The sequence below is a fragment of the Phragmites australis genome, chromosome 7 (assembly GCF_958298935.1).
Source record: "Phragmites australis chromosome 7, lpPhrAust1.1, whole genome shotgun sequence".
Lineage (NCBI taxonomy): Eukaryota > Viridiplantae > Streptophyta > Magnoliopsida > Poales > Poaceae > Phragmites > Phragmites australis.
Genome location: NC_084927.1, coordinates 33352303 through 33373498, shown reverse-complemented (window position 1 = coordinate 33373498; position 21196 = coordinate 33352303). Strand labels below are relative to the sequence as shown.

General features: G+C 40.5%; 1 protein-coding gene across 1 annotated transcript; it reads right to left on the bottom strand.

Annotated features, from left to right (window-relative positions):
• Positions 1–3260: 3260 nt before the first annotated feature.
• On the bottom strand, positions 3261–3845 carry LOC133925598 (uncharacterized). Its single transcript, XM_062371472.1, has one exon. The coding sequence runs from the start codon at positions 3843–3845 to the stop codon at positions 3261–3263; it is 585 nt and encodes a 194-aa protein (XP_062227456.1).
• Positions 3846–21196: the final 17351 nt, after the last annotated feature.

The following is a 21196-nucleotide window of genomic DNA, read 5'->3' as shown; positions in this document are numbered from 1 at the left end:
CCATAATACCGAGGTAAGTTCTTTCACCCAGCATTTTAAAGCCTTTAGCCTATCGAAGACAAGAGTTTTGATGCCCTGCAAGACTCATTAGCACGTTCAACTTGATCGTTACTTTGTGGGTGAGCTACTAAGGTGAAACATGTTTTGACGCCAAATTCTTCACAAAATACAGTGAAGGTTCCGCTTCTGAACTGGCTACAATATCCGTAATTATCCGATGTGGAATATCAAATTGAATAGTTATGCTCCTCATGAACTTCTTAGCCGTTTTTGCGCTTATCTTTCCCACGGGTTCGGTCTCTATCCACTTAGGGTGTGTTTGGTTGGGAGGCAAAGTGGGATGGGATAGGGTCGTCTCTGTTTTTCGGGATGGAATGATTCTCTTTTTTGTTTGGTTGGATGGATGGGATGAGCCTCTTTTTTGTTTGGTTGGAGGGACGAGGATAGATGGGGATGAGAATCATCAACTAATTATATCTTTTAATTTTAAATAATAATTATTAATAATACACTAATCAACATGCACTAACACGTATTAATGTTACTCTTGCCATATTCATTAATAATTAACAATAAAATATGCTAATTAACCCTAATCATACTCTAATTAGCTCATTAATTGCCACTAATTAGTACATTAACCCATACAAATTCTAATCTCATAGTAATATATAATAATAAGTAATATAAACATACTAATATCACTAATAATTTTACTAATGAGCATGATTAGCAAAGGTGGATGGTTTCATTCTACCGATTTGGAGGGATAGCTTCATCCAGCATACTGAGAAAATATTCCTTAGGAGGGATGATCCCATCCTTGCTGCGCTTGAACCAAACACCACAAAAACAGAGATCGCCCCCTCCCATCCCACCCCATCCCTTGAACCAAACACACCCTTAGTGAACATGTCAATAGCCACAAATAGGAATTTATAACCACCTTGGGCCCTTGGGAATGGTCCCACGATATCCAAGCCCCAGACGGCAAAAGGCTGAGAAAGATGAATTGTTTGCAGAGCTTGGATTGGTTAAGTGGTACGCCTTCCAAAAAATTGGTAGCTCTCACATTTTTTGACCAACTCTGAAGCATCTTGGAGGGCATTCGGCCAATAGAATCCTTAATGGAAAGCTTTTCCGACCAAGCTAAGGTGCGGCAAGAAGCATGATTACCACACATGCCTCCATGGATATCGAGCAATATTTTATTACCCTCTTCTTGCATGATGCACTTTATGCAGATTTCGTTACTCCCCTTTCGGTAGAGCTTGCCGTTTACCAAAGCGTAGAGTTTGGACTTACGAGCAATTTTCTTTGCAGACGCATCATCATCAATGATGTCTCGAACTTTGAGATAGGCTTGGTACGGAGTCATCCAAGTCAGTTCACATTGTAGTGCAGCATTCGTGTTATAGATCCTGCCTTGCTGACTGGACCAGACTGCTGGTCAAGTTAGGCAGCATCCATTCACCGAACAGTCGGGCCAGATGGTTTGAGTAGTTTCTCGATGAAAACTCCTATGAGTATCGGAGCTCGAGAAGAAGCGGGTCTAGTAAGTTCATCCGCACCAGAGTTGTCACTCCTCCTGATGTTCATTACTTCTAGCCCCTCGAACTTTTCCTCGAGCTTTCGCACCACGTTCAAGTAGGACGTCATGTTGTCATCCGAGCACTGGTACTCTTTTTGAACTTGGTTTAGGACTAGCTATGAGTCCTCTTTCACAAGAAGTTGTCTGATTCTAAGTGTTGCAGCTATGCGAAGTTTATTTACCAATCTTTCGTATTCTGCAACATTGTTGAAAGCTTTAAAATCTAATTAAACATCGTACCTAAGTTCATCGTCCGTTGGAGATTTGAGCACAATGCTAGCCCCCGAGCTCTGAAGCATGAGCGATCCATCGAAGAAAAGAGTCCAGTGGTCCTCGACCACACTTGGCCTTGTTTCTTCAACGCTTGTTCATTCGATGATGAATTCCGCTAGTACTCCTTACTTCACGCTTATGCGTGGTATATATCTGATGTTGAATTCACTGAGCACGACTGTCCATTGTGCGATTCATCTAGTGGTCTCCCTATTACGTATGACATCATGTGCGCTTGGAAATAGTGTCACAACTTGTGGGTATCATAGCCTAGCGTCGTGTAGGACTTCACTTACGTAGTAAATAGATTTTTGAACCTTGGCGTCTTTTCTCGAGGCATTCCTGTGCGACTACCAAGACCGTGCTTACAACTTGCGGGGTAACTACAATGTACAAAAAGAACTCATTTTTTTGTTAGGAGGTGTAAGAATTAATAGAGCAATAAATACCTTTTTAAGTCCTAGAAGGAGCACTCAGCTTCTTCCTTCCACTTGAACCGGTCATCCTTCTTCAGCAACTTGAAGAAAGGCATTCCTCGCCCGTCCATCATGAAAATAAATTGACTAAGAGTTGCAATGCATCATGTTAATTTTTTAACCTCTTGTCATGTTCGAGATGACCACATCTGGTCAAGAGCCTCATTTTTATGTGGATTGGCCTCAATGCCTCGACTCGACACCAGGAAGCTGAGAAGCTTACCGGAAGGAACGCCGAATGTGCACTTCTTCGAATTGAGTATCATACAATACTTCCTGAGGTTGTCGAATGTCTCCTTGAGATCGTCAATCAAGGCATCCTCGGTTCTCAACTTGACTACAATATCATCGACATAAGATTCCACATTGCGCCCACTTTTGAATACATCGTTGATAAGTAGCACCAATGTTCTTTAAACAGAAGGGCATCTTTACATAGAAAATTACACCAAAAGGAGTAGTAAAATAGTTTTCTCATCATTCTCTATTCTTATACTAATTTGGTGATACCCCGAATAGGCATCTAGAAAACACAACAATATACAACCCGCTATAGAGTCGATGATTTGGTCGATGCGTGAAAGAGGAAAAGGATCTTTTGGATAGGATTTATTGAGGTCGGTGAAGTCGACACATATTCTCCATCTACCATTAGCTTTCTTGACGAGGATGGGGTTTGCGAGCCATGTAGGGTGACGAACTTCTTGAATAAAGCCCACCTTAAAGAGTTTGTCAACCTCCTCTTGGGTAGCTTGCTTCCTATCCTCCGCAAATCCTTATTGTTTTTGCACCACAGGTTTGGAGTCGGGCTTAACAGGTAGTTGATGTTCGATCACCTCCCTAGGGACTCCAGACATATCAGATGGTTGCCACGTGAACATATCTTGGTTTGCCCGGAAAAAAGTGATGAGCTTGAATTCCTATTTAGAGTCAAGGTTAGCCCCAACCTTAACCGTCTTGGTTGGTTTAGACAGGTCGAGGGGCATCGCCTTGACGCCACCATCAGTATTTTTGTTGCTAGCATTTTCGTTGGTCTCACCCTTGGTGGCATCGTTAGACTTGGAGATGTCAACAAGACTTACAAGTTTGGAGTCCTTGATCTCAATAGTGGCTTGATGCTTCTGACACATGGAATCCATGCCTTTAGGAGTGGTTGCAACTCGACTGAGGTGTTTGACTATGTCCAGGCTCTGCTTGTCACATTTGACCACCTCAGGTTGATCTCCCCTGATTGTTATGACCCCTTTGGGACTCGGGATCTTGAGCGTTTGGTATGCATAGTGCACCATGGCTATAAACTTGTCTAGCATTGGGCGGCCCAGGATCACGTTGTACGTCGTCTTGAAGCCCACGATATCAAAGGTAAGCCTATCTGTATGGAAGTTGTCGGGCATGCCAAACGTGACCGGCAACTTGATCTGGCCCAGGGGCATGGTCGATGAGTTGGGGGATATGCCATCGAAAGCCTTGACTCCCGCCTTAAGCTCCGACATCAGAATTCCCATCTTGTTTAGGGTCTTGGTGAAGATGAGGTTAAGCGAACTACCCCCTGTCGACCAAAGTTGGAGAGACTTTGATGTTGAAGATATTCGGTTGGACCACAACTGGGTATCTACCAGGGTGTGGAAATGCGGCTCAATGATCAACTTGATTGAAGGTGATTAGAACCTCTGACCACTTGAGGTATCGAGATGGCATAATCAGAGTTAAATTGACCTCTCGTTTGATCGCCTTGTACTACCTTTTATATTCATATGCAACGGATTCTCCGAAGATGTGTGCTAGACTTTGGTCGGCCTTGTGGAATTCAAGCTCATCACCGTTAACGTTCAGCTTGACCTGTTTGCTGTTATGCTCAACAACAATGGCCTTGAGCTTTCAATCGACCTTCTTTTTCATGATACGACATTCATTGAAGTCATGTTGGCTGGTTCGATGGATGGGACACCACTTCCCACCACCTTGACTCAGGCCTTTGTTATCCCCAGTGTTACGCGACTTGCTCCTATCGACCGCAGCTATGGTCATATCTGGACCCTTGCGCTTGTCACCAGGTTTGTTCTTCTTCCCCCTGTTCTTTGAGGAGTCGGACTTGTCCTTGCTAGATTGAGAATTTTTTGTGTGTACCAGGGCTTCTGCTCGCTTTGCACACTTGTCGGCCAAATCAAAGAGCTCTTTGGCTGTGTGAATCTTCTGAGTAGCCATCTTCCCAAGTAAATCCATGTCCCGGATGCCTTGCCTAAAGGTGATGATGACTGACTCGTTGGAGATGCCCGGGATCATATTACGCCTGTCGCTGAACCGGCGAATGAAATCTCAGAGTTCTTCGTCCTCACCATGGTTCAGTTGATGGAGATCATTCTCCGTTTCTGGTCGCTCGAATGTGCCATGGAAGTTGGCTATGAACTGAGGCTTCAACTCAGCCCATGATCGGATCGAGTTAGAAGGCAGGTTCAACACCAGGACCTAGGAAGTCTATCGAGTGTGGTTAGCGGATAATTGGCTATTACCTTGTTGTCACCACCCGCTGCTCGAATAACCATAGTATAGATATGTAACGACTCATTGGGGTTGATCTTCCCATCATACTTCTGGATTAGGCCCGCCTTGAACTTCTCGAGCCACCGTATCAACCTAAGCTCATGTATGAAAGTTTCGCAGCCTCCATTGAATTCTTCAGGAGGAGGTGGAGGAGGACTATCATGCATGTTCCTTTGAGCAGGGGAGTCACGTCGACCATCTCATCCTAGAGATCTACAATCGTAATGACGACGGTCGTCCTCGTGGTGTTTCTCATGGTGGTTGTCTATTATTGTACGTAAATCATGCTGATTGTGGGGAATATGATCCTCAGGTCTCCCCGGTTCCCACGCCTATGGATAGTGCAGTTACAGTTTGCCCGTAAAGTGGTGCTCGGGCTCGATCACTTGAGCTTGCTGCCTAGGATCCCTCGACTTTAGGATACTCGTGCATGTGGCTCCTCGAGCCAGTGCCTTGTCGGTTGGGGCGCCTAGAGTTGCTAGGATTGTTCGCTAGAGCATCTTGGATATGGGCCGCATCGAGTAGGGTCCTGATCTAGTTGACCATAGGGGTCAAAGGATTCAGTGGATCTAACCCTGGAAGAGATCTTAGAATTAGATGAGCTCCTTGGACATTAGCATTCGGAGTGCTAAAAACATCACTGCCCAGACTAGGTTGTGGTCGAGATGATGCTTCTCCGCGATTGCTATTCTGAGGGAGGATCTTGTCCCGCGATGTTTGAGCCGCTGGTGGTGGAGGTGTGCCCACAGGAAGTAGTCGTTGAAGACTAGCAGGTATCTGACCTCCAGCGGTCCATCGATGGAGAGTTGTGTCAGGACACGTAAGGCTCTAGCTGTAGATGTCTTTGGTAGCATATCGCTAGCAACGCTGGTACCATGAGAGGCGGCTATCACTGCTGGATCCTTAGGAATTTTCGTGCCATTGTTTACCATAGTGTTTGGATCTACTACTATTAGGTCAACAGGTGGGATATCAGTTCCCCTGGCCATGAACACAAATCGATTTGTTCGGCTGCTTTAGCTAGCGGTGGAGTCATTGTCACCACCCTCGTCGTTGTCGGTGTCCATATACTAGAGAAAATTGGGCTCCTTGGGATCCCACTCGAGATGTTCCACCTCGCGGTATGCGTCCAGTGATCTAGATTGGATAATACCGGTGCAGATCAGTTCACCTTAATGGTCCCAGTGAAAGATCATAGTTCCGAATGTGATCTCCGATCTGGCTAAGGGCAATTCGAGGGTGATCGCTGTTGACCCAAAGTGGTCGTAGAAGCCGTCATTGCAGAATCTGGTGCCGATGTGTAGTCGAGACATAGTTGATCCTGAAAAGCAGAAGACCCCTACATGGAGCGTCAACTGTTGAGAATTTCTTCCTGACAACGTGTTTGAAAAATAATGGGGTTACCTTCGTGAATCAGAGATTGAACATGAAGCGAGGCGCACATGATGTATACAGGTTCAGGCCTCCAGTTGGAGTGATACCCTACATCATGTGTGGATGATTATGTATATATATTCACTCGAGTACAAACAATGTGGCTAACTTATTATAAGGAGTAAATCGGATCTAGTCTAACCTAGAGCTGAAGTTGCCGAGTTTCTTCTGTATCAAGGTTCTGATGCTTACCTCGAGTGGCTGTAAAAAAGAACCTCCTTCCCCCGGGGATCCGGGTCCCCACCTTATATAGGGGTGATGTATTGCCTTGTATCCATCCATAATCGATAGGCAATCTTTCTTGTCATTCAAGTAGATAAATCTGTTATGGATACTAGTCTTCTCGAGTTAGGTAAGTAATCGAGGTCTTCCTAGTATACACCTTCTAGATTCCGGAAGTATCAAGTACCTCATATTCTGTTCTGTAATATCCGGAGTTATCAAGTATGCACACGGCACACTCTATTCGTATATGGTACACTTCATATATGTATATACCCTATAGTTAGATATTCGACAAAGAGGAAGCGAAATAAGAGAACATAGTGCAATGTACGTACTTACGACTTATCCAAATGGATCCTTTTTATACTATAGATTTCTAACCTCAAGAGCTTACTTGCTGATAAGAATAAGCGAATCATGCATATATTTTGTATCCCCTGTGTTAGGCCCTATTTGTTTCCTATTTCTGGTTCTGCTTCTACTGCTGTCAGAATCTAGAAGCCAGAACGGGTTCTAAAGAATTAGATTTTAGAGAAGCTAGAAGCTTGCTTCTGAAGAAAATGAACTGAAGCTGAGAAGCTCGCCGAGACACACTTATCTAAGAAACTATATACTGAGAAGACAAATATGTGTTTTGGAGAAGCCAATAGGCTATTTCTAAAAGCAGCTTTTCAGTCAAGCTAAAAGCACAACCTTTTAAAAATGACTAAAAACAGAAGCTCAAACAAATAGGTCTTTAGTTAGTTAGAGTATGAGGTACATATCTCGATCCTTCCCTTTATATAAGGCATATTTGTTTGAACTTTCTGTTAAAATTTATTATACATGATCTTCTTATATAAGGAGCTTTCGCTTTATATAACTGAAAATTGCTTTCGGCTTTTCTGAAAAGCTACTTTTAAATTTACCTGTTGGTTTTTATAATAAATTTTTAACTTCTCAGCACACCAAAAGTCAGAAAAGTTCATCTTAGCTAGCTTCTTAGCTTCTAATTCATTTCCTTAAAATAACTTTTAACTTCTTCATAAATCACTTTTCAGCAATTCTGTTTGTTTGAGCTTCTAACTTATGTGAAGTAGAAGTCCAAACAAAAAAAATCCTTAAACTTTGTGATGCTTATAGAGAATGTATCTTATTAGCTGCTAATGTTGGAAAAATAATAATTTGGTACGGACCAAGAATTGTTACCATGCATACATGCATTTTCTTTTCATTAACTACAGGATAACTTTTCAGATGATCTAGCACTACTATTTATTTCCTAATTACACATTTCAAAACAAATAAATATTTTCTGAAGAGAAATTAAGATGCACAGGATGTAGTATCAGTGGACCACTAGATGCGTAATTATCAAGTGTGTCTATCATAAGTGCCTCTAATCTCGACCGAACTTTTGGTCAGGTTCCAAAATTCACCAAAAACCGATCGAAACTCGTAATATTTGACCAATTCGGTCCGCACCGCATTCTGTAGTTTTCAAATTTTAATTCAAAACATTCAAAAAAATCACAAAAATTCTAAAAATACTAGGAACAATTATAAGACCTTCTATAAAAAAAATTCAAAAATAATACCATTTGCATCATATTTCATGGAGAGAAAGTTTGAAGAAAAAAGAAAAATACCGAAATGGGTTGTACAAACATGATGATTTGGCCATCACATTAAGGAAAAGCTTAACATGCAAACATATTTTTTTAGAGAGTATCTTAAGAAAATCTTTAAAATTTGTTTCACTTCATTTAGAGTTTTATTAATTTCTCCATGATTTTTACAAAGTTCACAAGCATAAAGTGAACATGTTAAGAAACAACACTGTAATTAAAATTTTCATATCTACCATTATTTTTCCTGCATGAAACATAGTATAAGTAAATAAATAAAAGTGGTTTTACTAATTTTTGAGGTGTGATGGGTGAGTTATGAATTAATCTAGTTGCAACACATTTACACAATCATGCATATTATACTAACTATTTCATGAGTTAATGTATTTTTAAAAGATATAGGATCCTGTTAGAAGACTAACAAAATTGGTTTCAAGATTTTTGGATTAGCAAAGAATTAATTATACATTTAATTAGGTTTAGCAAATATATTTTCTCACAGAAAATATTCAACTTGTTATGAGTATAAATACTTTTATCATGTAGATTATGTTATAAGGAAACCAAAAAAATTGTTTTACTTGATTTGAAATTTAGATGAATTAGTTATTGATTTTACAAGTTTGATCTATTTTTTGGGTTTTTTTAAACTTCACTGTAATTCGGGAAATGCGCTCGGTAAATCGGGAAAACGAACGGTTTTCGAAGAATTCATTCGAAATGCGTTCAATGCAAAAAAAAAAATTAGAAAATGCGGTCAGTTTTCAGTATAATTTGATCGGTTTTCGGTTGAATTTGAGTGGTTACCAAATAGTCGATTCGATCGAATTCTCACTGAATTTTATAAATTTGACCGAGTAAATTTAGCCAAATTCTTATCGAATTCTGAATGATTTTTTTAATATTCACGAATTTTAGAAATTTGGTGGGTCCTAATTTTTAACTATATAAAAAATGTGTAAATCTCGACTTTTGGAGCATCCCTAGGGTTAGGGCTTCCTTCCATTTTTCCCACGGCGACCTGCAGGGCATGCAGCCTGGTGGGGCCCGCTTGCAGCGGGACGCGCGTGGGTCTTAGCGGGCACGGCGCGGCCCGTTGCCGAGAAGGGCGAGCTCCTGCCGTGCCCAGCCATGGCCGACAGCCCCGCCGAGTTACCGCCTGGGGCTGTCCGCACTTGGCCGCACGCGACCGGGCACGTGGGACGAGCCGAAGCTTGGCTCGGTTGCAGCGGCTCGCTTTCGGAGCGCGCGCCACTGGCTTGGCTCCCAGATGGGTACTTGTTGGCAGCTGATTAGCCCCGCACAGCTCGCCGTGTTGATGGTTTTTTTTATATACATACGCACACACGAACACCCTACCGACTAAACACGTGCGCACGCCGGGTTCTTGTAAAAATCTGAACCCGGGGCCGGCGGCGCGCTGTGTTGATGTTGCAGGGGTAAAGACGTCAAGAAGAGCAGGGGGTAAAAGCCGGTCTCTGATGTTACTGCGAGTCTACGACAAAGAGACTGAAAACTACATGCAGGGTACATGAAGTACAACAAAAGAGCACTAAAGCCCCACGCATCAGGTAACAAACTCTAGGAAGCAGACAAAAAACAAAAAACAAAAAAACAACTTGTCACTCCAATACCTTATGAACCATGCATATAATCCATGCGTTGCTTCTTCAAGATGCTAATTTAAATCATAACACCAGTGCTTAGGGGATTATTTTCTCAAATAAGTATAGATACCGGCAACACCATTGTAACCACATCAAGTTGACATATTCTTTAGAAAGGTGAGATATAATTTGACTAAGCATTCTTTGACATCCGGAATTTCTATGACTATCTACTTGAAACTTTCAAGGTTTTGATCAGGGCACTGAAACGTAGATGATGACCAGGCAGCCAACATGACATAAATATATACGTTCCTTTTATTTAAGTACTAGATGACATTGCTAATTCCAGCTCATTGAGTTAACGAACATTCCACGTTAAATGCCTCGTCAAACGTCATACTAACATTTTCCATTCTATTGAAGGCACCAGAGAAATCGATGAAAATGTCTGGTTTAATGCTTAACTGGGAAAAGAAATGGCATGGACAAAAAATTTGAGTTGACAGACACTTTCAGTAACACAATACGGTGCGTAATATCACTATTATAGAATCAGTAAAAACAGACGGTATATCATATATGGTTTTTTTATCCGTCACTGATAAAATATTCTCATACGGTTGATAAGATAGACGTGTCTATAACAATGTAGTCGTCTAGATGTGATTAAACTCATAGACAATTTTTATAAATCCGTCTGTTTCTATCATACAAACACAGACGATATTTAGAAAAACTCATCTATGTCTATACGATAGACACAGACAGATTTTATGAAAACCGATCTGAATTTAAAGACCCGTGATTGCCTTCAAATTTGACTGCTCGTCTCACCAGGTTCTTTTGGCTTCCCACACATGCAACCCGCTCGTTTCTCCAGGCTCTTTTGGCTTTCCACATACATAATCCACTCACCTTCCTTAATATAAAGCGATGAGGAGTGTTCTTCTTCCTCACTCACCATCCTAATGTCCATATCTTTCGTTGCATTGAGAAGCGTCATCCTCACTCGCCATTAGCGTCGAAGAAGCGAGATCTCGGCCAAGGTTGAATCCCTTTCACTGCACCGAGGTGAGAGTCATATGATTCCCATCGTGATTTAGTTAGGGTTTGTTAGGTTTTAATTGCCTCGATCTGTGTAACTGATAGCAAAGCCTTGTTTCCATCATAAATGTGCAATGGCGTAGTTCACGACAATAAGGATTTGGCAGGATGGAGTTGTCCCTATGGCTGCTTTGACAGTGCAGATGCATGGTGCCAACTTTGGCCGGGTGGATTTTGTCTTTTTAATGGCACTAGAGGGGGTGAATAGGACACTAATTTAAAAGTAAACTAACTACCGATTTCTAGAATAAGAAGCAACCTTAGCCTAGAAAGCAACTAGATGATATAACAAGCTAGAAAGATAAGAAAACACATGCAAACATATAAAACATAAGTAAAGTGCGAAATTAAAACTTGCATGAAGGAAATACTAGAAGCTAAATGCAGAATGTAATAAGAGTAGGGAAAGAGGACACTCAGTTTTTCCTGAGATATCGAAGAGTTGGCACTCTCCACTAATCCTCGATGGAGCATCCACACAAGGATGTCGCTCCTCCTTGAGTCACCGAGACTCAAGTGCTCATTAGTGATTGCCACTTCTCCATCTTCAGATTGGCGGGTATTAAACCAAGTACATTTGCTTCCCGGGGCTCCTACAAGACCTCCAAGAGCTCACCAAGAATACCTCCAATCTTCATGACCGGCTAGGTGTTGCCAACCACCAAGAGTAACAAGCTAATTAGTTCACTTGATCCCAATCAAACCTAAAATAACGGCTAGATGCACACTCACTACTCTTAAAGCACTAATGAAGATATTAATCTTCAATTAAGAACTTGCAAATCACTTTAAGTGCTCTCTCTTACCTTTAGATGACACATAATATGTATGAATGCTTCTGGATTGCAAGAGAGACGAATAAAACCAAGTAAGGAGGTATATATAGGCTAGAGGTCGAAATCTAGCCGTTGCCCAACCACTCACTTTTTCTGTGAACACCGAATGGTCCGGTGCACACATCTCTGTTAACACCGGATAATCCAGTGAGTTAACTTTTTCAGTCTGCTGATTTGATAGTTGTCAGTAGCCGTTGCAAAATGCTCCGATGTTCTTCCATATATCATCACCGGATAGTTCGGTGAGTTATACTCTATTTCCTCGAAAATACGAAGCTTTAGTTCAACTCTGATTTTCTCTAAAAATAACGAGCTTCTTTAAATGGTCCGGTGTATGAATATTTCAGAACACCGGACAATCCGGCACATATAACTTCACATTTCTCTGAAAAATAATTCCTCTGTTAAATACTCCGGTGCATAGTTCCTTCCATCATCGGACAATCTGGTGAGTTCAATTTGAAGTTTTCTCAGAAACGACAGATAATCTGGTGAATAAAAATCCTTTTTACACCGGACAATTCGGTGAGAACAAATTTCTTGGAACTCATCTAATTCAATCGACTTTGAGTTCTAACTTCTCAACTTCTCACCTATGGATTTATTTGAGCTACCTAGTGCTAGATTTTCGCAAGTGTACATCCAACTATGTCTAGATTCGACTAGATCAAGCTACAACACTTAGCCCACCTTTATAGTATGGTCAAAAGACAAAACATGACCTATAACTACTCCAAGTGTCCTTCATCACCTTATGACACTTAGAACTAGAAGGTCCTTAATCTTGATGTAAAAGTCCTTTGATCGATAAATAGAATTCCATGAGGGACAAAAAAACCATTCAATCATTGTGAATTAAAGAATTTGAATTCTTTCAAAAGATACGCATTAGTCATAATGATATGGTTGTCATTAATCACCAAAACACTTACCACTTATATAGGGGTCTAGATTTTACAATCGCGTTCTCCATTCTGTCATTCTATATGGAAATTTCTCTATTATTGTTCATCATAATAGAGACATTTTCATCAATTGCATGACATGCTTGAATGCATATTTCTTGTTGAACCATGGCTGGCAGTTTGGTAGCAATGCAGTCAGGTATTGGCTCATGCGTGAGCTAGTCAAGGTACAACCTGATCCAGATGATGGCGAGCTGCTCATTGAAGATGATGCTTGGGTTGTTATCTCATCTTTTTGAAAGACAACGTTGATCGACCAAAGTTTGCCTATCACTTTTCGTGTCTCTGGAAGATGGCATCGCCATGATGTCTATCATCTCGTCCTTTTAAAAGACAATGTTGGCAATGATGTATAACTAGGGATTGTGTTAAGTTAGCTAGGTTTATGTATTCTGAACAATGTGTTATGTGCATCTTTGTGATGTTCGTAACCCTTGTGATATGTAAGTGTTTGTATTTTGTGTTCTGAACAATATGTGATCGATGTTTTGAATAATGTTCAATAAATATTTTGAATAATGTGTTAGTGCGTTATTTAATCTGTGAATCACAAAGTGTGTATACATATCATGAGGACAACTAGGAAGCAAATTTGCTTATAGGGAGGAAATGATCACACATATGGGTTTTTTAAAAACACCGTCTGTGACACTTAACATAAATGGGTTTAAACAAAAATCATCTGTAATCCTTATTATGTACAGACAGTTTTAAAAAAATCATCTGTGTGTAACTCTATTGCATACAACTCTAAAACTGTTTGTAACAAGGTCGATATCATAGACACTTTTGTAGAGACAGGACTTATAACCATTTGTGATAGGGTTTAAAATTCATCTGTAATAACCTGTTCTGAGGTAGTATATAATTCTTAATTTGCAAAAAATAGTATATACGGTTATGTTGCTTATTGCAGCATTAAAAGGTTTGTCCTAAGTTGAACCAAAATTTAGGAAACACGTAGGCTGAAACAAATTTAGGGTCTATTTGGATCTCAAAATTAATTGGGTTTGTGGAAATGGAGGCCCAATTCCAAATCAAGTTGAATTGGAAATGATCTGTTATTCCAGTTTGGATGTTTGGATGGCACAACTTCCCAATTGCAATTCATGTTTGGATGTACATTATTGTGAGGGACGGTGACGTCCTAAGAGAGGGGAGGGGGAGTGATTTAGAACACTTAGAAACCTAAACAAAATTAGCTATAAAAATTTCACAAGATAAACCTATCTCAATTTCTATCTAAACGTACTCTACATTTGTTTAGCGTGTCTACTCTACCGCTCAGTAAGATTGCAACCTACTCTAGCAAGGTAAATTGCAAGTATATAAATATGGAAATATAAATAAGGTAGAGAGACAAACTCGGCACAAGAAATTTTTATCCCGTGGTATCGATGACATGAATGCCACCCTAGTCCACATTGGAGCTCCACAAAGGATATACTCCTGGTCGACACATCTCTTCTAGTCACAGCTCTTTAGCTACCAAGTCACAAAGACAAGGTCTCAAGCACGATGAGCCACCAAGGTAAGATCTCACCACTAGCCTCTCTTCCGGTAACTTACCGCTGTGATCACTTTGGAACTTGAGCCACCAAGGAAAGGGTCTCCGCGTACTCGTACACATGTCTTGTTGTCACTCCACACCAAGTCAGAGGGTCAACAAGCTTGAGCCACCATAGCTCAAGATGTCAATGAGTCACCAAGACTCAAGGGTGCTGGTGTACCTCCCGGTACATGCTAGAATCACTCCTTGATCCCTTCTTCAAGCTGCAGCACCTAGCTACAAATCACTCTAGGTCTATAAGTACTAAACACTTTCTAATCTAGTGCTTAATCACCTTGGATGATCACTTTAAGCACTTTGGTGGCTTGGATATCTACACTCTTCTCGAGTGTATATGAACTTTCTCTAGACTCTAGCAGCATGCCACACCTTCAAATGACTGAGTGGAGGGGTATTTATAGCTTTAAACCCACCAACTAGCCATTTTTTCAATGGCTCAGAAAAGCTCTTAACACTGGATGATAGGGTGAGAATAGTAGTACAAACATCAGATCATCTAGTGAGTACAACCTTAGAAACTAACTGTTGGAATTCCACTCAATGCCTCTGTGAACACCGAACACTCCGGTGTGACTTCAAATCCGTCACCGTATCTTTCGGTGAGTTATCTTGAGCCATCCGAGTCTTTACAACCTCTCTGTATAAAATGCTCCAATTCATTTATCCGCAGAGCACTGGACCTTTTGGTGGGTTATTCTTTATTCTTCAACACTTGCAGTCACCTCTGCAAGAGATACTCCGAAGCTATAATCCAGTGTATACAAACCAAGCACCGTACCATCCGGTGGGTTGATCTTCAGTCTTCTGCACTTGCATTCTTCTCTACAGGAAATACTCTGGTGTTACCCAGTGCAGATCACCGAACTATCCGGTGAGGTCCTCAACCATCTCCCACTTTGTCAGAAATACTCCGGTGAGTTCAACATATAGAGCACCAGACCATCCGGTGAAGTCATCAGCCTTCACTTTGCCTCTGGACAAAATACTCTGGTGAGTTCAACCCCTGAACATCGGACCATTCGATGAGGTCAATTCTCTCGAGACTTCTCCAATTCAATCAAATTTTGTCCTGTCTGCGGTGGCTTCTTGATGTATTGCATCTATGAGACATACTAACATGTATTCTTGATAAACATATTAGTCCCAATGACTATATTGTCATTAATCACCAAAATCACAATCATAATCTAATAGGATCATTTTTGCTATAATCTCCCCCTTTTTTTGTGATTGATAACAACACAACCAAAATTAATGGTAAATAATAAATGATTCAAATCGTAAAGAGCACAAAGCCTTATCACATTGCTTGGATGCATGTTCTTACCATGGATGGGAGAGAGAGGGAGGAGGCGCCATGGGAGGGGGAAAGGGAGGGGAGGGGGCGAGGTTGGAGGAGAAGACAGAGGGGAGGGGATGTTTGGCAAAAGGAGGGGGAGAGGGAAGGGGTGCCATGGGAGAGACTGAGAGGATGCAAAAGGAGAGTTGTCCTGTTGATTGGGATAAGATAGATAGGGGTGAGGTTAGGGAGAAGATAGTGGATGGAAGAGCTTACCTGGTCGTTGTTGCTGTGGTTTCTCCGGTGGCCTCCTGCTCTTGCTAGTCACCCTCTCCCGCGTGGATGGTGGTGAAAAATAAACGGGGGAGGGAGAGAAGGGGTAAGTAGCGTAGGGGGTGGGTGATTTCAGCCAAACCTGAGGGCGGGAGCTTGGAATCGAGCTTGAGCGCATGTAAGTGACCGCGCATACTGCTTGGAATTGGGATAGCTTTCCAGTTCGCAATTCTTTGGACATCCAAACGTGTGATATTCGGCTGATTCAATATCAATTCCTCAATTATCTGTCAAATTCATTCATCCAAACAGGGTGTTAGAAAACCTAGTGAACTATCAATTAATTTAAGACTTGTGCTAATAAATTACCATTCCATGGTACAGATTCTGTGATCTAGTTAGGCTTTCCCTGATCTAGCTAACCCTACAATACAATTAAATTAATGAAAGTTGTGGTAAAAAAGCTATAGAATTAAAAATATTAGATATGCACATATGTATCCCCAAATTTGTACACCAGCTCATGGAGTCATATAATATTCCCTCGATCCGTTCGCAAATTGGGGCATGTTTGGCAAACCTTCCAGACTAGCTCCTAGAATGGAATAAGTGGGAGCCCTGCCAAACAACAGTTTGCAGCTCCCAGAGTGATTCTGTGGAAATGATTTCCTAAAATAAACTAGATGCTTAGAGTTGAAAAAATCAACTTATCGTGATTCACTTCCTCCATATAACCATTTTGTCCATAGAATTTACACTAGAGAATCACTTTCAACCACATAATCACTTAACTCAGAGAATTACTTCCCTAGAGAATTTGGATCAGGGGATCTCTACTAAATAGGTCATAGATGTATTTTAGAGCTTGATTTTGTTCTTAAATAATAGATGTTATTTTCGGTTTTTAAAGTGGTGTTTTTACTAAAGAGCTCATATTAAAAGCTATTGTAAAGTGGAGTTTCAATTGAATGAGTGCGATAGATTGGTGGATTATGTGTTATTGATAAAAGGTGGAAGAAATCGAGAGAAGTAAACGTATCATAGATAAAAGAATTAATTGCTACCTTGTTCTACATGTTTAAAGATTAAATTACATCTAAAAGAGAACAGAGTAAATGTTGAGATATTATTATAAGTATGTCGTAAACCTCCAGTATATATATTTAGAGTTTGTAAGCTCATAAGAACATGTTACATTTGCTTGTAGATTTTTGCTGCCTATTTGTATATAACAACACCAAGCATGGCTGCGCCGTCCTCATTGTCATAAAGTTACATGATTTTTTTGTATATTTTAATTACATAAACAATGAAACGAAACAACTTGACAGATAACCTAAACTATTGCTGCTCTCGTCCTATATAATAGCCTATTTCGTTTTTAACGAAAAAGTTCCACATATATACACATTCCATGCCTCACGGTGTATTGAAAACTACCGCGTGTGGATTTTGTCGAATAGAACTGCCCATCTCTCCAAAAGACCAAGGAGAAGCATTAAAAAAGACGTGCAACTATGGGCAAACCGGGTGAGCGAGGTTACTCGTGTTAATTGGTGTCATGAAAAGATGGTAAAACGTAGTCTAGCTTCCAAAATTCTCAGGTCATCATAGTGATTAGTGAAAGTACCGGCATGCTGCTTAGAGTTATACGTTTGATAAGATAATGCATATAAAAATAAGTTAAGAGTGAGGATGATGTGGGCCATCCGTTTGACCTGAAATAGTTTATTACGAGTAAACTATTACTACTACAGAAATAATTTAGTGAGACGTATTTCTATAGATAGTTTTATGGAGTCGTCTGAAAAAAATTATCACAGACGACTTAAAAAAGAACCATATGTGATAATAACGAGACCCCTCTGGAAGTGGTGAAACTCTTTTAGTACGGACGTATTAATATTACATACGGCTCATATTTAGAGCTATCTGTAATAAAAACAAATATTATAGACGGCTCCAAATTAAAGCTGTATGTAATAAAACGAATATCACAGACGGTTCCAAACATGAGCCGTCTGTAAAATTAATACAGATGGCTCCAAACATGAGCTATCTAAGAAAATACTTTGGGGAGATAGGACACAATAGTATAGACGGTTCCAAACATGAAACCGTCTGTACTATTAACAGTATATCATCACCTACCTCCAGATCGAAGCAGAACAGTGGCGACCAAACAGTGAAGAACAGTACGCAGCTTTTGGAGGGAGAGGGGGCGATTTGGACAAAAAAAAATTGTTAGATTTCGGTGAAAACTTGAAGATTCATTGGCATTTGGTTCTTTAAGGTAAACATTGTGTTCTATTTTTATTTAGATTGTCTAGGTTTTGGTTTAGAGAGCTAGCTAGATAGATCTAGATTTTTTTCATAATGATATAGTTTTGTTCTATTAATTAGATGATATGTAGATTTGTGTTCTAATTTAGTCTTAAGAGATCAACTATATCTAAATCTAGACTTAGATTTTTTTTCATGATGATCTAGAATATATTACTTGTAGATATATATGAAGCACAAAGTATAGATGAATGTTATAATTATGTGTTACTATAAATGACTAGCTTTAATCTAGTGTTGCAGATAAATTTTGGATTTTTTATATAAACATAAAATTATCAATAACTATATAGTATTTAACGACAAGTTTTGAATTAATGTTTACCTTTATTTTTAGGTATTTATGTATATAATATAACGGTAATTATTAATTATTTTCGAATTAATTGTCATTTGTATGGTTCATTCATGCATGCATGCATGGTAGCTCGAAAAGTTTAGTTGCTCTCTTTTATTAGGTTGATTTGATATTAATTTACTTCGTACATTGTAGATGGATCGTGGCTGGATGTACGGTTCTCGTACGAAATAAGGGTACCTTGATGGTGTGACGGCTTTTCTGGCAGCTACTGTGGAAGATCGATTGAAGAAGGGTGTTGAATTTATATATTGTCCTTATTGAGATTGTAGAAACGAAAGATCCTTTCTTAGATAGAATGCAACCCTACAGATCCAAGCGCACTTGATTATCAGGGGCTTCAAATCGTACTACACATGATAGACCAAATATGGTGAAGAGCAGAATGTGTTACACGAAGACGTTAGTATTGTCGAAGAACCCGAAGTCGATGTAAGAAGAGAATATGATGAGGAATTTGATGCAGATGATGATGATTGTGGTGGTGCAGGCGACGATGATAGGTTGAATCAGATGTTGTGCGATGCAGACGTGAACTTGAGTACTCATAGAGACTTTAACAAATCCATGTGGTTGATTGAGGACTCAAAGAAGTTGTTGTTTCTTGGATGCAAACCGGAATATACAAAGTTGTCATCGTGCTTGAACTGCTTAAATTGAAAGCAAGCGATGGTTGATCAGACAAGAGTTTCTCGACGCTATTAGAACTCCTATCGGACATACTTCTAGATGTAAACGAGCTGCCCAAAAGCACATACGAAGCAAAGCAGGTTCATGCATGTCCAGATGACTGTATCCTCTACCGTAAAGATCTATCAGACTTGCATTCATGTCCAGTGTGCAAAGCATCTCGATACAAGCGTAAGAGTCAATCAGACGACAGCGAGGTGAAAAAAAGAATTCCTGCTAAGGTGGTGTGGTATCTGCCTATAATTCCACATCTTAAGCGTTTGTTTGTGAATCAAAAGGAGGCTAAATTGTTGTGCTGGCACTCAGAGAGCCGCAAGAAATATGGAAAGCTAAGGCACCCTGCCGATTCTCCCGAGTGGAGAAACATCGACACGATCTTCGATGACTTTGGTGCAGAACCGAGGAATATAAGGCTTACTTTGAGCACGGACGGGATGAATCCTTTTGGGAACATGAGTAGCGGGCACAACACTTGGCCAGTTGTTCTCAATATTTACAACCTACCTCCTTGGTTGTGTATGAAGCGGAAGTACTTGATGATGTCGCTGCTTATCCAAGGCCCGAAACAACCTAAGAATGATATTGATGTATACCTAAGACCATCGGTAGAAGATCTAAAAGCATTGTGGAACGAAGGGGCGCAAGTATGGTATGCGTACAAAAGAGAGAATTTCACGCTACGCGCTTTGTTGTTCTGCACGATAAATGATTTGCCTGCAGTACATAACCTTTTGGGCCAGAGTAAATAAGTAGATACGGCGTTCCCTCATTGCTTAGATGGTACCATGAGTATGTAGCTGCCCCACTCGTGTAAAACGGTGTTCATGTACCACCATAGATTCCTTAACAAGTATCATCCATACCGCAACATAAAGGAATAATTCGACAGAATGAGGGAGAGAGATTTATGTCTAAGGCACTACAGTGGTCAAGAGGTGCACAATATGATTAAAGATCTCGATGTTGTGTTTGGAAAGGGGAGTAAAAAAAATCTAAGGATACCGGTGGCATGTGGAAGAAGAGATCAATATTGTGTGAGCTACTGTATTGGAAGCACCTTGAAGTTTGCCACTTCATCGACGTCATGCATGCAGAGAAGAACGTGTGCGAAAGCTTGGTTGTTCTTTTACTTAATATTCCAGACAAGATGAAGGACGGCCTCAACGCAAGTCTTGACTTGGTTGATCTGAAGATCAGGCCTAAGTTGGCACCTGAGCCCTCTAAAAATGGTATAATGAGGCTTCATCCAGTCTGCTATAATCTGAAAAAGGCCAAGAGAACCAAACAGTGCCGATGCTTGCATGGTGTGAAAGTTCCATCCGGTTACTCCGCCAGCATCTCGAAACTTATTTCCATCCAAGATTTGAAATTAGTTGGCATAAAGTCCCATGATTATCACGTGTTGATGACACATTTGCTTCTTGTTGCAATCCAAAATATCCAGCTGACCTATCTCTGAGACACAATCACCAAGCTTTGTTACTTCTTCAATACAATTTCTCAGAAGGTCATCGATCCTGAAGTACTTGATGTTTTACAAGCCAATGTGGTGAAGACACTATATCATCTTGATATGTACTTTCCTCTGTCGTTTTTCGATATCATGGTACATGCTATCGTTCACCTCGTGAGAGAGAAGAAGATATGCAGCCCAGTATTCCTACATCAGATGTACCTGTTTGAGAGGTACATGGGAATTCTGAAGAAGTATATATGGAATCGATCTCATCCGGAGGGCAACATCGTCCAAGGTTATACAACCGAAGAGGTAGTCGAGTTCTACATCTATTATATGGAACAGCTCAAACCAATTGGTGTGCCCATGTCTCGCATGAGGGGAGACTGGATAGGAAGGGGGCCATAGGTAGGAAATCAATCATTGCTGACTTTGCCATGATATCTAAAGCCAATTTCACTGTTTTGCAACACATGGCTGAAGTATCCCCTTATATCGACATGCATAAGGACGTGCTATGAAGAGAGAATCCATGTCGTACAGAGGCTTGGATCACAAAACA